The sequence below is a fragment of the Oryzias latipes genome, chromosome 9, assembly GCF_002234675.1.
Source record: "Oryzias latipes chromosome 9, ASM223467v1".
Taxonomy (NCBI): domain Eukaryota; kingdom Metazoa; phylum Chordata; class Actinopteri; order Beloniformes; family Adrianichthyidae; genus Oryzias; species Oryzias latipes.
Genome location: NC_019867.2, coordinates 25,406,390 through 25,420,456, shown reverse-complemented (window position 1 = coordinate 25,420,456; position 14,067 = coordinate 25,406,390). Strand labels below are relative to the sequence as shown.

At 42.0% G+C, this 14,067-nt stretch overlaps 1 protein-coding gene across 1 annotated transcript in view; it reads left to right on the top strand.

The window, feature by feature from the left end:
* Positions 1–318: 318 nt before the first annotated feature.
* The window catches only part of LOC101169295 (breakpoint cluster region protein), a gene marked incomplete at its 3' end in the record, with an annotated part of 33,177 nt that continues 19,428 nt past the window's right edge, over positions 319–14,067 (top strand). The window contains 1 exon segment of the mRNA XM_023958728.1: positions 319–2,165. Within this exon segment, the coding sequence (XP_023814496.1) occupies positions 833–2,165 (1,333 nt within the window).

Below are 14,067 nucleotides of genomic sequence, written 5' to 3'. Positions count from 1 at the left end.
TAAAGTTTCGACATTATAACGTTGTCATTGAATGCATCACACTCCTGAAATTCTGGTTCCATCCGGAAGATGGCAGTATATCCCCGAGGCGACTGTGGCTTTTGTTAGATTTACCAGTTTTTAAAACTAAAAACAAGAGAAAAAAGTGTAAAAACTTGTTTAGGAGGGGGGAAAACACAGCGCTAATCTAAACTCAGAGGTTTGGATTAGCGCTGTTATTGTGTTATTATTGCCCATTCACCTGACCCAACATATGAGAAAATAAACGAAACGTCAGTCTGAAAAGAAAAGTCTCACAACAACACCAGTTCCCTCTTTATTTACGATTTGTCAACGCTTTCCAGGTGTATTCGGCTCTGCGTTGACTCATTTTCCAGCTAGTAATCCTTGCTCGTTTTTGTATTTGCTGGGTAAATTGAAGAGGCGAAGCTCCTCCTATTTCAGCTGTCTGACGGATAGGCGAAATCAGAGCGAGTCAGTCTGACAGCAAACACAGAGGAAGACAGATGATCTCCAGAGAATAGACGGGGACCAAACAGCACCCACAGAGGACAAAGATTATAACCTCACTCCTCTGGAACTCTGGGAAAAGGAGAGAAAACATTTTACCGGTGGATCTTTTTCCCCCTTCTTCTTGTGTTTGTGAGTAAAAAAACAACTAAACTCAATAGTTTAGTTACAACTTACCACTTGAAACCTTAGTTATCTGTAGTCAAATATCTAACTTCTCAGATAAAAAACAATGAAATCTCAAAGTCTGAACCCCAGTAGTTGCTGCACGAATGTGTAAGGTTCTGTGAGGCAATTAGACAGTTGTGTCGGGACGTTGACAATGGCTGAACCGTTAGGGTTCGTGGAGGCATGGAGAGCCCAGTTCCCTGAAACAGAGCCCCCCAGCATGGAGCTGAACTCATTAGGGGACATTGAGCAGGAGCTGGACAAGTGCAAGTCCTCCATCAGACATCTGGAGAAGGAGGTGAACATGGAGCGATTTCGGATGATCTACCTGCAGACTCTGCTTGCAAAGGAGAGGAAGTCTTATGATGGCCAGAGATGGGGATTTAAACAGATGCCCCAAGCGAATGACGGAGACTTGCCCCAAGGTCCAGACAGCCACGGCCCTCAAGCCGATGATGCACAAGCTGAGGGACAGCTGCAAGGCCGACCTGGCAAAATGGCCAGAACTAAATCCAATCTAGAGGGAAATGTGAATGGTTCATCCCAGGCCAAACAGAAGGAAGGGACGTTGCCTGTCCGCCATGAGTCAGAGCCTCCGGATTTCCCAGTGGGCACTGGCTCAGTGGCAGCCCTGAGATCGAACTTTGAGCGCATAAGAAGAGCCAACTCTCACACAGCTGCAGATAGCAGAGGGCTCTCTGCAACAGGCAGCCAGGAAAAGCCCTTTTACGTCAACATGGAGTACCACCACGAACGAGGACTGGTCAAAGTCAATGACAAGGAGGTCTCAGACAAAATCAGCACTTTGGGCTGCCAGGCCATGCAGATGGAGCGAAAGAGGTCCCTGCATTCGCTGCCAGGAAACCTGTCAGCAATGGCAGGTGAGATCAGCAAGGCTGCTCTGAGAGGCAGATCTAGCGAGGGGAACTGCTGCTACAATGGGTCATACGATGATAGTGATGCCAACCCACATTTTCAGAAGTCTGGGGGGAAGTCTGAGAGGCAGCCAGTGGAGTGTCAGCCTTACACCAGTGTGTACGTTGGTGCAATGATGCCTGACGTGGATACTCGGGTCATTCACGTCAAAGACCACAGCATAGAGGAGGACCCCCACCTCACCTGGCCGAGGCGCTCCTACTCCCCTGGGACTTTTGACGATGCAGGAGGCGGCTACACACCAGACTGCAGCTCAAACGAGAACCTGACCTCCAGCGAGGAGGACTTCTCCTCGGGTCCGTCCAGCCACGTCTCCCCCAGCCCCACCACCTACCAGATGTTCAGGGAGAAAAGCCGATCGCCCTCCCAGCAGTCGCTGGACAGCGGAAGCCCACCTACACCTGTGTCACAGAAAAGTCTCAAGCACCAGGGTTTGGCCTCTGAGGCATCCATCATCAGAGTCCGTAAAGTGGGTCAGACGTGGCCCAGTGATGGAAACTCCACCACATCCAGCAGAACCTCACATGACAACAGCATTCAAGGAGACATGGGTAGGTCACTGCAAAAACACACATTTTCACGTGTTTCGAGAAGCATGGCATTTTGTTTGATGATGAAGGACATATATAAAGAAAATTAAGCTTAAAATTGCATCTTTGAGTATTTCTTTATTGAAATCGTAGTCAATCAGGAGCAGACAAAATAATGGTGTTTGAGCAAGAGCTTATCTGTGATGTAGAAGCTACAATCGGCGAGGCATAAGCTCCGTGCTTAGCTCCATTCCGATGCATTCTCCCGTCGTCTTTGAGTTTCATGTCTGTCGTTCTAGCTTTCAGCTAGTTTAACTGAAGGGAGATACATCATTCAGATGACGGTGTCCTACAAAAAAAGAGGTCAGGATTGATACGGATTCATCTCCGGGTATTGTTAATAAGGGGTTTATTTTCCGTCCCTCTAGCCATCATCCTTATTTAGCGCAGGAAAGAAAAAACTGTTAACTCTTTCCTGTGAAGCCTGATCCCATCAGAAAGTGTTAGGAGTGATCCTTGCCTCATAATCATAATCCCAAACAGAGAAGTCGGTGTTTGTTTTTGTAAGCTCCAAGGGCGGTGCTCCTGCCGAGAGCCCTTGGGCTTCTCAGTGGCTTTGCCTTGTCCACCCCGAGTGTTTTCGCATCACCACACATCAGTGTTGTTCTCTGTGTTCGTTGCTAATTAACTTAAGGGGGGTTGTGCGGCGTGATAAATTTGGGGAGACCTCTTTTGTTCTCAGAGTTGGCTCGCAAAAAGCCCTAAAAACCACCTCCGAAAAAAGAAGGCCAATGTGCTTTAATTGTGTCATGCAGCCTCTGTCAAGAAGCCTGACAGTGTTTCCTGTTGTGCTGTGTGAACACAATAGAAAAATCACTCACTGAGCCAATGTATTGACATCTTAACAAAATAACAATGTCAAGTGGCAGAGGAAGAGTGGGCCTGTGCAACCTGGTACTTCCAAGGACAACGGAGATGGGGTTCTCTGTGCACAAACCCTTATCAAGGATGCACAAACCGTGGAGCAAAAAAGGTGTGTCTTGATTCTGCAGGTTGTTCCATTTAAAAAATTGGTAGAAGTCCGTAATGTTCATCATAGGTGCATTTAACCTTGAGAGACAGAATGGAAACAAAATCTAGCAAATTACACTGTAGAGTTTTTTTATTTTTTGTAAAGAATTTACTTTCACAATACCATAAGAAAAACGTATTTAGCCCATAAAAAAATTTAACATATTGACAGAGGTCAAAGGTTTCCTGTAGGCCTTTACACTGTCGCTGCTATTTTGGTCCATTCTTCCATGCAGCTTTTCTTAAGAGCTGCAATGTTTGAGGTTATTGCTGAGCAACACAGACTTTAAACGCCCTCCACAGATTCTCTATTGGATTGAGGTCCCAAAACTGCCTGTACCACTCCAGAGCCTTGAAAGGTTTTATATAAAGCTTCTCCTTTACTGGTTAAGCAACGTGTTTGGGATCATTGTCATCCTGGAAGATCCAGCCGTGTTTCATCCTCAGTGTTTTTACTGTTTGAAGGAGGTTTTTGCACAGAATATCTCCACACATGGCCCCATTCATCCAAGGCTTCTTTCATCTTTTTAAGTGACACAACTAGCAGAATCAGTGACAGCCAAATCCTTTATTTTTGCCTCACTGTCTCTGGTTTATGCCACATGCTTGAAAAATCCTCCATAGAAATGTTGTCCATGCATGATGACAGGACACTAAGTGATCCCATGGAGACTATATAAGAAAGCACATCATCTGAAACAACCAGTGTAAATTGAAAAGTGGCGTGCTGGTCAGATGACTTGTAATCCTTTTGGTTGGGGTTACATGCCAGCAGTCATCTCCATTTGTATCACAACATTTCAATCGCGTTCTCAGAATCTGGATGTTATATAGTAGAAATATTAATATTTGTATCAAATTTTCAACTTTTCTTCACAAATAAGGTCTTGAGTTTGACTGTTTCTCTCTCTTATTTTTTTTAAATTAATTTTTATTTAAGTGACACAACAGAAAAAACAAATTTAAAAAAATCAACAACAACAAACAAACGAAAATACACTGGAAAAACAGATCTGCCAAACACAGACAACTACCAATACTAACGCACAAAAGCAGGAGGTAAAAAATAGAAATAAAAAATGTAAAAGGGAAAGGTGTGTGTGTGTGTGTTTGTGTGTGTGTGTGATGTAAGGACAACAAGAGAGAATTCTGTCCACAAGCTTGAAGTAACCATCATACATTCTGTTAACTATACATATTTAGGGCTACTATTAGAGAATCATATAGATAGATAGGAGAGGCTCGAGACAAATATAACTATGCATTCATTATATTCTTGATACTAGAAAAGTCAATAGCGGTAACCATCATGAAACCCCCACTAGAAATAATCCTCTTGTCATTACAAAAAAAAATTATAATGATAATGAATAAAAATAAAAGTAAAAACATTGAGAGTAATTACCCATAACCATCAGACGCCTGCAAATGAGATGAATAGTGTATCCTAGAAAGAAAAAGGCGGGGACACAACACCCCATAGAGGCCAAGACGGTCACATGTTTGGTTCTCAGATGAAACTTAATGTTCTTTTAGGAACTCAATGAAAGCTGACCATAAAGATAGTGGTTCAATCGTGTTGGTGGGAGAAGGTAATGAACTGGCTAAAGAAATGTATTCAAGAAACACATTTTTCCATATATAGTCAGGTTTATGGTGTTCTTTGATTTCCAGCTCATGAAGATTGTTTTTTTTTTTGCAATTTTTATAGCTACCAGAATAAATTTATTCTTAGACAGGTCAATATTCAAACGTGATAATTCTGAAAGGTCTCCTAAAAGACACAGTGAAGCTGATAAAGGGATGAGGCAGGCCAAGAAGGTAGATAAAGTTTGGGTAATATCTTCCCAAAATTCTTTAATGGATGAGCAGTCCAGAGTTGCGTGAATATATGTGTCCGGGGTATTTTGAGTCCGAAATGGGCAGATCTCTGAATCAGATCCCATTCTTGACATTTTCTCTTTTGTGTAGTGAATTCTAAGGAGGGTTTTGTATTATATTAGTTGTAAGTCAGTGTTTTTGTCATAATATAGGTGTTTTTACATATTTGTGCCCAGAACTCAGTGTTACCAGCAATAGAAAGATAGTTTTCCCACTTTGTTTTGGGAAGTGAGAGTCATCTGAGAAAATGATTATTTTATAAATTTTAGAGAGAAATTTCCTTCTTGAGGTTATTTTTATTAAATCTGTTACCGCAGGTGGAAGATCTAGATTTATTGTAGTTGCAGAAATTTTAGCTTCTATTGAACATTTAAGTTGTAGATGATGGAGATAGGTAAATTTACCCAGCGTTGCAGGTCATCCCTTACTGTTTTCAAGAGAGGAGTAAAGCTGAGGCTAACCAGCTCTGAGGCCCATGCAGAAATTTTAATACCTAAATAGGTGATGTCATTTATGCCTACCGGAATAGCTGATGTATTGGCTGTATTTTCCCATTTAGTTTTATTCAGCGGAAGGATAGCTGATTGGTTCCAATTAACAGAGTAATCTGCCATTTTTGAGAATTGATTAATTAATTGCATAACTTCTTATAATGATGATTGAGGATTTTGTAGAAACAACAAAACATCATCAGCATATAAACAAATTTTATGGTGGGCTAGAGATGTCTGGATTCCTTTTATGTTCAGGTTTTGTCGTATAGCTGCTGCTAATGGTTCAATAAAGAGAATTGATAAGGAAGGAGAGAGTGGGCATCCATGTCTAGTTCCTCTATGCAACATAAAGCTCTGATATAATACCATTGGTAGTTATTATAGCTGAAGGTGCTTTGTAGAGAGTCTTAATCCAGTTAATGAATGGCTCCCCATAACCAAATTTTTCCATGACACTAAAGAGAAAGGTCCAATTGACTTTATCAAAAGCCTTTTCTGCATCTAAGGTAGCTAAGATGGTGTTTTCTTGCTGTAAAGTAGAATTATGTATTAAATTACTTTGACTGTTTCTCATTAGCGAAACGCATCTGGTTCAGGTACTCAGATGTAGGCGGAGGAGGGCTATCTGAAGTAGTGGTATCCTGCTCCCTGGGACCCGGATTGGGTCATGACTTTATATGAGAACTGGACTGAGTGACTCCTCTGCCATTCCAGACAGGAAGTACACGCTGGCTACAAGAAGTCAAAACCCCAAAGTGTCCATAGAGAAATAAACAGCTATTACTCAGTCAGTATGTTTGTCAATATAACCATTCTTGCTCTGCTCCAGCTCTTTTTTTAAACATGTTCTTGATAATCCTATTTTATTTATCAAGATATTTTCTCTGAAATACAAGTTTTACAAGTATTAAACTGACTAATCAGATAAAGGAATGTCGATCCATCGAAACATTTGACTACAGTATGTGGTATGAGTGTGGACTTCCATCAACCTCACTCTTGATTGGCTAGAGTAGTTGCCATAGAAATGATGACATCAGACCGACTCAGACCAATCACTGCTAACTGTCGTCTGCTTCCAACATGGCGGCGTCCATATTGCAAAAAATGACGCTTGAATTTACTTCATTTGGTTATAGAACCGGAAATTAACCATTTTCTATGTGTGATGTCACACTCACTCAGTCCAGTTTTCATATACGGTGAATAGATTGGCTCCTCCTCCCACATTTAAGGCTCCAAATTTAACCCGATCAAGGCTGTTTACATCTTAACCATTTAGAGCTGCTGAATCCTTTATTTCCCATTACTAATTATCACACCCAGACACCCAGAGCCACATCTCCAGTTTGTGTAGCAGTGGTGTCCTAATTAACCATATCTTTCCCTCAACGGGAAAATTATCAGACCTTGCTCACTCACATTCAACAAAGCTGAATGCTCCATTGTTGCTGCAGTAAGGTCTGAGGGATAATTTACTGCATTCTGACCATTTTGTTTTTTTCATTTCCCCTTTCCTCAGTGGTCAGGGTTGCAGTAGTGGATAATTGTTTTCACAGGCAGAGCAGTTCATCCTGTGATCAGTCAACTGACCCTCACAGTGTAAAATCCGCAGCGTTCCACCTCCCGAAAGCACCCGGCTCGCTTGTCGCCTCACCCGCTCTGAGTCAGAGGCCCAGCTGGTGTCGCTGACTAAAAGGTACAGACGCCTCATGTGGACTTTGCCTCGTGGATTAGCAGAGGTCTGACTTCGCTTTCAGCTGTACCAATATTACTGCGCATGGTTGCTGGATTAGGCCTGAGGCCAGGGACTGGTTTCAGGCGAGGTTTTGCAATAAACCGCTCTTTGTTGAAGTCTTGTTGTTTTGAGGAGCATTTGATAAGACTGGGTTGTTGCTGTGATGCCTTCAGTGAACCCTGTTAAATCCAATGAAATAAATTGAATATGGTGCTATACAGACGCTTTCAGACAAGTCCATGTTTGGACTGTAGGATGCTCTGATCGTTGTCTGGACTGATGTGGTGCTGCTGTCCTGTTGTCAACATGAGTGTCCCAGCATCTGCAGCTTCCTCAAACATCTGTCTCAGAAGTCCAAAACTGGCATCTTTCCCCGCAAATACAGGAACAAATGCTGTCTCCTGGTTTCTGGTTTTCTAGGCCAATTGTCATCCCAGAATGAATAGAGCTGCTGATTAGCTGTGGATCTTTAAGGAGGCCATCTCTCTGATGGGTTTACGTTGTCATAATTAATTATCATCATCGTGCAGACACGCTAGTGGGTCTGCGCTTGGAGAGGGGCGAGAAGGGGTTTGGCAGACGGTTTTGTTGTTAATGTATTGCACTGCATCGAAGAAAAGGTCATCCAAGAGGGAATAACAAATCCCCCATTAGTTTAATCGTAATCCCTCCAAATTCCGGAGATTGTCTTTTTTACGATGCATTTGGCTAAGCTGTCCCAGTCGGGATCCGATACTGCTTCTGTTAAAAAAAAAAAAACGGGTCGATGTGAGATCGAAATGACCTTAATAGAGCGTGTCTGGACGCCGGCGTCCCCTGCCGCATCAGCAGGAGTCAAATCTGTTCTCGTGCACCTTTCAGGTTAATTGCAGACTCATGAATATTTTAGGCCCTTCACGGAGGCCCATACAGGGCTGTCATTGTACCTGGGTTTTCACACGTGATGTTCGGTGGTCCAAGATGTTGGCACAAGTGAGCCTCGCCCTTTCCTAAAGTAAATGTGGTCCTGCAGGAGGAAGTTCGGACAGGCTGCAAACTCAGCCTCTGTCTGTGAAAGTAATACACCTGTTCTCTGCAGAGGGAGAGCTCAGTGCACCAGCCAGGGATCAGCAGCTGCCCTGGGAGAAAAAAAGGGAAAAAACCATCAATAGTCTTTGTGTTCCTCTTTATTAGAAGAAACAGAACCGCTTGTTTGATGGTTTAAAAGACCGGTTCACTTTAGAAATCTCTGCAGACCATTTTTCTGACCGCATGCACATTTCCTTAGAGAGACTTTAACAGAAATAAAACCTAAAAGAAAATCTCGGGCATGTTTACGAGGCTTTGAGCCTCCCCCCTGCTCTGCGATCCTCCCTCATGCTCTGGTGGTGCAGCCTCAGCTCCCCTCCCTGGTCCCACTCAAAGGACCCTCTGTGCTGCTGGCTGGCAGGCCAAGTGTTTATGGAATGTCTCAGCTGCTGCTGGGGTGTGTGTTTGGGGGAAACGGCTAATGAAATGTAAAGTGTTGGCCGAGTTCACCTCTGTCACAGCAGCCTGACCCACGTTGCAGCTTGTGTCACCAACCACAACAGTTTGCTTTAGAAAAGACCAACACATAAAATCCCATTCACTTACACTCACTCCAGCTTGATCTTTTTTCCTGAACTTCCAAAGGAAAATTCCCATGCTTATCTATAGCTCCACACCCTCAATTTGTAAAACATTCTTCATGCTGCAAACATAAAGCTGATTGTATCGCCATGACATCACCAGGGGAGGGATGTTTGCGCTCATGTTTTCAAAGAAAGTCGGAGATGTTTGCACTCTTTCTGCTTCGACCTCCACACCAGCCGCCTTCTGGTCTTGTTAAATAAAATCGCCTGGTGAAAGCTGTTTCCAGGCAGATCAGGACAGAGCCAATCACATTAAATCAAGTCAGGTGAGCAACGTTCACAAATATTTAATCCTGTTCAGACATGCAGATGAATATTTCAGTAAAGTTAGAGGTCACTCCGAGGATTTTTGTCACCACTTACACCACTTTTTAAAAAAAAATAATTTTCAGCACACACAGTAGCTATGTTATTCTTGCAAATGCTGACCAGCTGTTGTAAAAAAGAAAAAAGAAAAGAGAAGCTCAGAAGTCAAGATTCTATTTTGTGTTGGTGAAGCAGAGCTCTGAGTTATTTCAAGGTGCTCTGATTAGTAGGTGTGCTGGGCTGGACGGCCCTCAGTGCCTAATGACTGACACTAATTTTAGTCTGCCCCATTGCGGATCAGAACTGGGCGCTGGTGGGCCTCACCGCCTTCAGCAGAGCTGTGGTTATGAAAGCCCTCAGCAGATGTTAGAACGTTATGTTGGCTAAAATCATTACGTTTTGCCCAAACACAGATGGCGTCTGCACAGAAGCTTTGTTTACAGCATTGTTTTCAGTTACTTCAGCCGGGTGTTGCACGGCTTCTAAAGGTGACATGACAGAATTGGGTGGAGTCAATTAAACAATTAGGCAATGTCAGTGTTCATTTATACTGTCGTCCTTTAAAATAAAGTAGAAACTTTGTTCATTAAAAAATGCTTAAAAACAAACTATTAACAGATCTATAAAAGTAAAATCTTTTGGAATCTGACTTCAACTTAATGTACTCTTTCACAACATCCAAATATCTCATCTGGTCATCCTCCTGCCCTCCCACTCAGAAGGTTGAACCTTCACATAATTTTCCTAATACAACTCCCTTAATTCAACTTTCTTTAGCTAGTATTTGCTTTTCCTGGATACTGGGATTGGTATTTTTCAAGCATTCAAAACAAAAGAAAAAGAAGACAAACAAAGGAAACATACACTCACTCGCCACTTTATTAGGTACACATTGCTATCATCGGTTCTGACTGCCTGTTGCCTTCAGAACTGCCTTGATCCTTGGTGGCATAAATTCAACAAGGTACTGAAAACATTCCTCAGAGTTTGGTCCATATTGACAGAACAGCATCACGCAACTGCTGGAAATTTGTCGGCTGCACATCCATGATGCCAATCCACTTCCACCACATCCCAAAGGTGATCTGTTGGGTTGAGATCTGGAGACTGTGGAGGCCATTTGAGTTCAGTGAACTCAGTGTCATGTTCTAGAAACCACACCATTACACCACCAGCATCTGCCTGAACTGTTGATACAAGGCAGGATTGATTGATGCTTTAATGTTGTGGAGTCCAAATTCTGACCCTACCATCCAAATGTGGCAGCAGAAATGGAGACTTGTCAGACCAGACAAAATTTTTCCAATCTTCTATTTTTGAATTATGGTGAGCCTGTGTGAATTGTAGCCTCACTTTCCTGTTCTTAACTGACAGGAGTGGCACCCAGTGTGGTCTTCTGCTGCTGTAGCCCATCTGCCTCAAGGTTGGACGTGTTGGGCATTCAGAGATGCTCTTCTGCAGACCTCGGTTGTAACCAGTGGTTACTTGAGTTACTGTTGCCTTTATCAGCTGGAACCAGTCTAGCCATTTTCCTCTGATCTCAACCAGGCACTTCTGTCCACATAACTGCTGCTCACGGGATAGTTTCTCTTTTTCAGACCATTCTCTGTAAATCCTAGAGATGGTTGTGGGGGAAAATCCCAGTACATCAGCAGTTTCTGAAATACGGAAATACATAAATGCTCAGTTTGAACTGCAGCAGATCGTCTTGACCATGTCTACATGTCTAAATGCATTGAGTTGCTGACATGTCATTGGCTGATTAGAAATTTGCGTTGACAGTTGGACAAGTGAGTGTATTTAATTATTCATACATACTGCAGATATATCAAACCTATTTCGGGTAATAAGTTATGGATTCATTTGAAGAAAAAAGGTAAAAAAAATATAGACAGATACACAGATACATACATACATTGAGGCAAAACAGTATTTATTCAGCCACCAGTTGTGCAAGTTCTCCCACTTAAAAAGATGTGACAGGCCTGTAATTTTCCTAATAGGCATATCTCAACTATGAGAGACAAAATGAAAGAAAAACTTCAGGAAATCACATTGTCTGATTTTGAAAGAATTTATTTGTAAATTATGGTGGAAAATAAATATTTGGTCAAAAATTCAAATAGTTTTTATGCCCTTTGTTGGCAGTGACAGCAGTCAAACCTTTTCTGTAAGCTTTCACAAGGTTTGCTTCCTTTCTCCTCCAAACACGACAAGTAGAGTTCTTACCAAATAGTCTATTTTTGTTTGATCTGACCATAGGACATTTCCCCAATTCTTTTTTGGATCATTCAAATGCTCTCTAGTAAACTTTAGACAGGCCTGCACATGTACTAGCTTTAGTAGAGGGACACATTTGGCACTGCAGGAATTGAGTCCCTGATACCATAGTGTTACTGATGCCTTTGTTACTTTGGTCCCAGCTCTCTGGAGGTCACTAGGTCCCTTAGTGAATGAACTGCTCACCGTTCTTGTAATCATTTTGACCCCGTGGGGTGAGATCTTGCTGAAAGCCCCAGATGCAGGGAGATTAACAGTGGTCTTGCATGTCTTCCATTTCCTAAGAATTGCTCCTACAGTTGATTCCTTTACATCAAGCTGCTTACCTATTGTAGATTCAGTCTTCCCAGCCTGGTGCAGGTCAACAGTTTGGTTTCTGGTATCCTTGGACAGCTCTTTGGTCTTGGCCACAATGTGACTGTTTGAGGTTGTAGACAGGTGTCTTTTATAAAGATAACGAGTTCAAACAGGTGCAATTAATACAGGTAACGAGTGGAGGACAGAGGATCCTTTTACAGGAGAAGAGACAGGTATGAGAGCCAGAAATGTTGCTTGTTTGGTGGTAAACAAATACTTATTTTCCACCTAAATTTGACAAATAAAGTCTTTAAAAATCAGAAAATGTGATTTTTCTGGATTTGTTTTTCTCATTTTGTCTCTCATAGTTGAGTATACCTGTGATGAAAATTACAGGCCTCTCTCATCATTTATTAAGTAGAACTTGCACAATTGGTGACTTACTACCGTAAATACTTTTTTGCCCTTCTGTACATACCAACTGTACATCTCCATAATTACCTTTCATCATAAATCACATTTGTACTTATGCATACAGTACATGGTGCAGTGAATCCATTAAACATAATGTTTGTCAAATGGAGTTTTAGTAATTGCTCGAAAAGGAGCGGAGTAAGCAGTTTTACATAACCCCCCATTGCTATTTCAGTTGTTTTTCCTGATGTTTTTATCTCTGATTTAGTCCATAAAATTGATCTAGGATTCCTAAAAGATAAAAATAAAAACATAGAAAAAATGTTAAACGTATTAAAACTGTTTGGAATATTTAGAGGCTTTTAAATATTTCTTCATGCTGAGCTCTGAGCTTTCATTAAAGTGTGTTCATTTGTTGAGCGCTGATGTAAAAAACCTGTCATGACTTTATCTTTCCATTCAAGGGACTGCAAACATGAAGGCACATGTTTCTGTGGACTTTTTCATGATCCAAAGCAACTGTTTGCAGTCCAAGGACAAAAACACTTACAGAACCCGATGACTGAGCTCAGCATTTCCTGAAATCCTAGATGGCACTATGTGGATCCTATCGTGGTCGCCTACTCAGAGGAGAAACCATTTTCTGGCATCACAAAGTGCTTCTCCTCCGCTTTTCACAACATCTCACACTGTCCTTGTTTTTTTTAAGGTGTAACTTTTTACACCAAATCTGTTAGAGAGGTGACAGGAAGGCCATCCCTCACTGTACAAATATTCTCTGAGGGGAATTATTTACCACTGAATCTGCATTGAAAGCCATTTCTGAGCTGGATCGATACAAAATTCGTAGCATTGTTTATTTTTGAGAGCTTGGGATATAAATTAGCAAGGCGACTCGTCGTGTTTTCAGCAGGGAAATGACAAAACATGGATGCTGCTATTCTGGAACCACCTCACCTCAGAAAATCTATATTTATCTGTTTTTCCTGTACTTTTTTACAGCTGGAATTTCAGTTAGAGTCCATTAGTCAAAGATCAAATATTTTTTGTTTATTGTACTCTGCACAATGATTGCATTTGAAGGTGCTGCATTAGATCTGAACTTCTTTATTTGTTGCTGTTTTGATTTTCAATGAAAGCATCCATCCTGGTGTTGGAACATAAATGTCCGCGCTGTATAACACTGGTCAGTTTTAACATATTCATCATGACAGTGTCCTAAAGGAAGATTTTACTTCCTCTGTTGGAAAAAAGGACCTGATCATTATTTCCATGACAGACAGACAGACTGATGCGTTGACACGTCTCTGTTGCACATCTGTCGTTCCCTTCCCGCCTGTTTCTCCTAGTTCATCTGTGCGGATTAAGTGGAAAGCTTTGGGTTTGTCTTTGCTTTGTCATCACGTCCAGTGTGCTCCTGGTTTTTAAAGTCATGTGACTCCAGTATGCACTCTCTCTGAAGGAGTTTCATTATGAAGCTGCAGGAGAGCTTGGAACCAGTTATTTGTCTCAAAAATGCCTGGAATCTGAACTTTATTTTTAGACCAATAAATGGCCTTTTTAAAACGATATTTCATTTGAGATAATGTTGTCATGGTGCAGGGTGGCTTGAGAGCCGGTTGGACCCAGACGCAGAGGCGGAGGCATGAGGATCAGGGGCAAAGGGGTTTAATGCGAAACACAAACGAAAAGCGCTGCAGAGCAGGATCTCAGAACTGAAACATAACTCACTGTGACGTGGCAAGAGAACAAGGAACTTGGCATGACAAGACGAGAACACCAGAACAGGA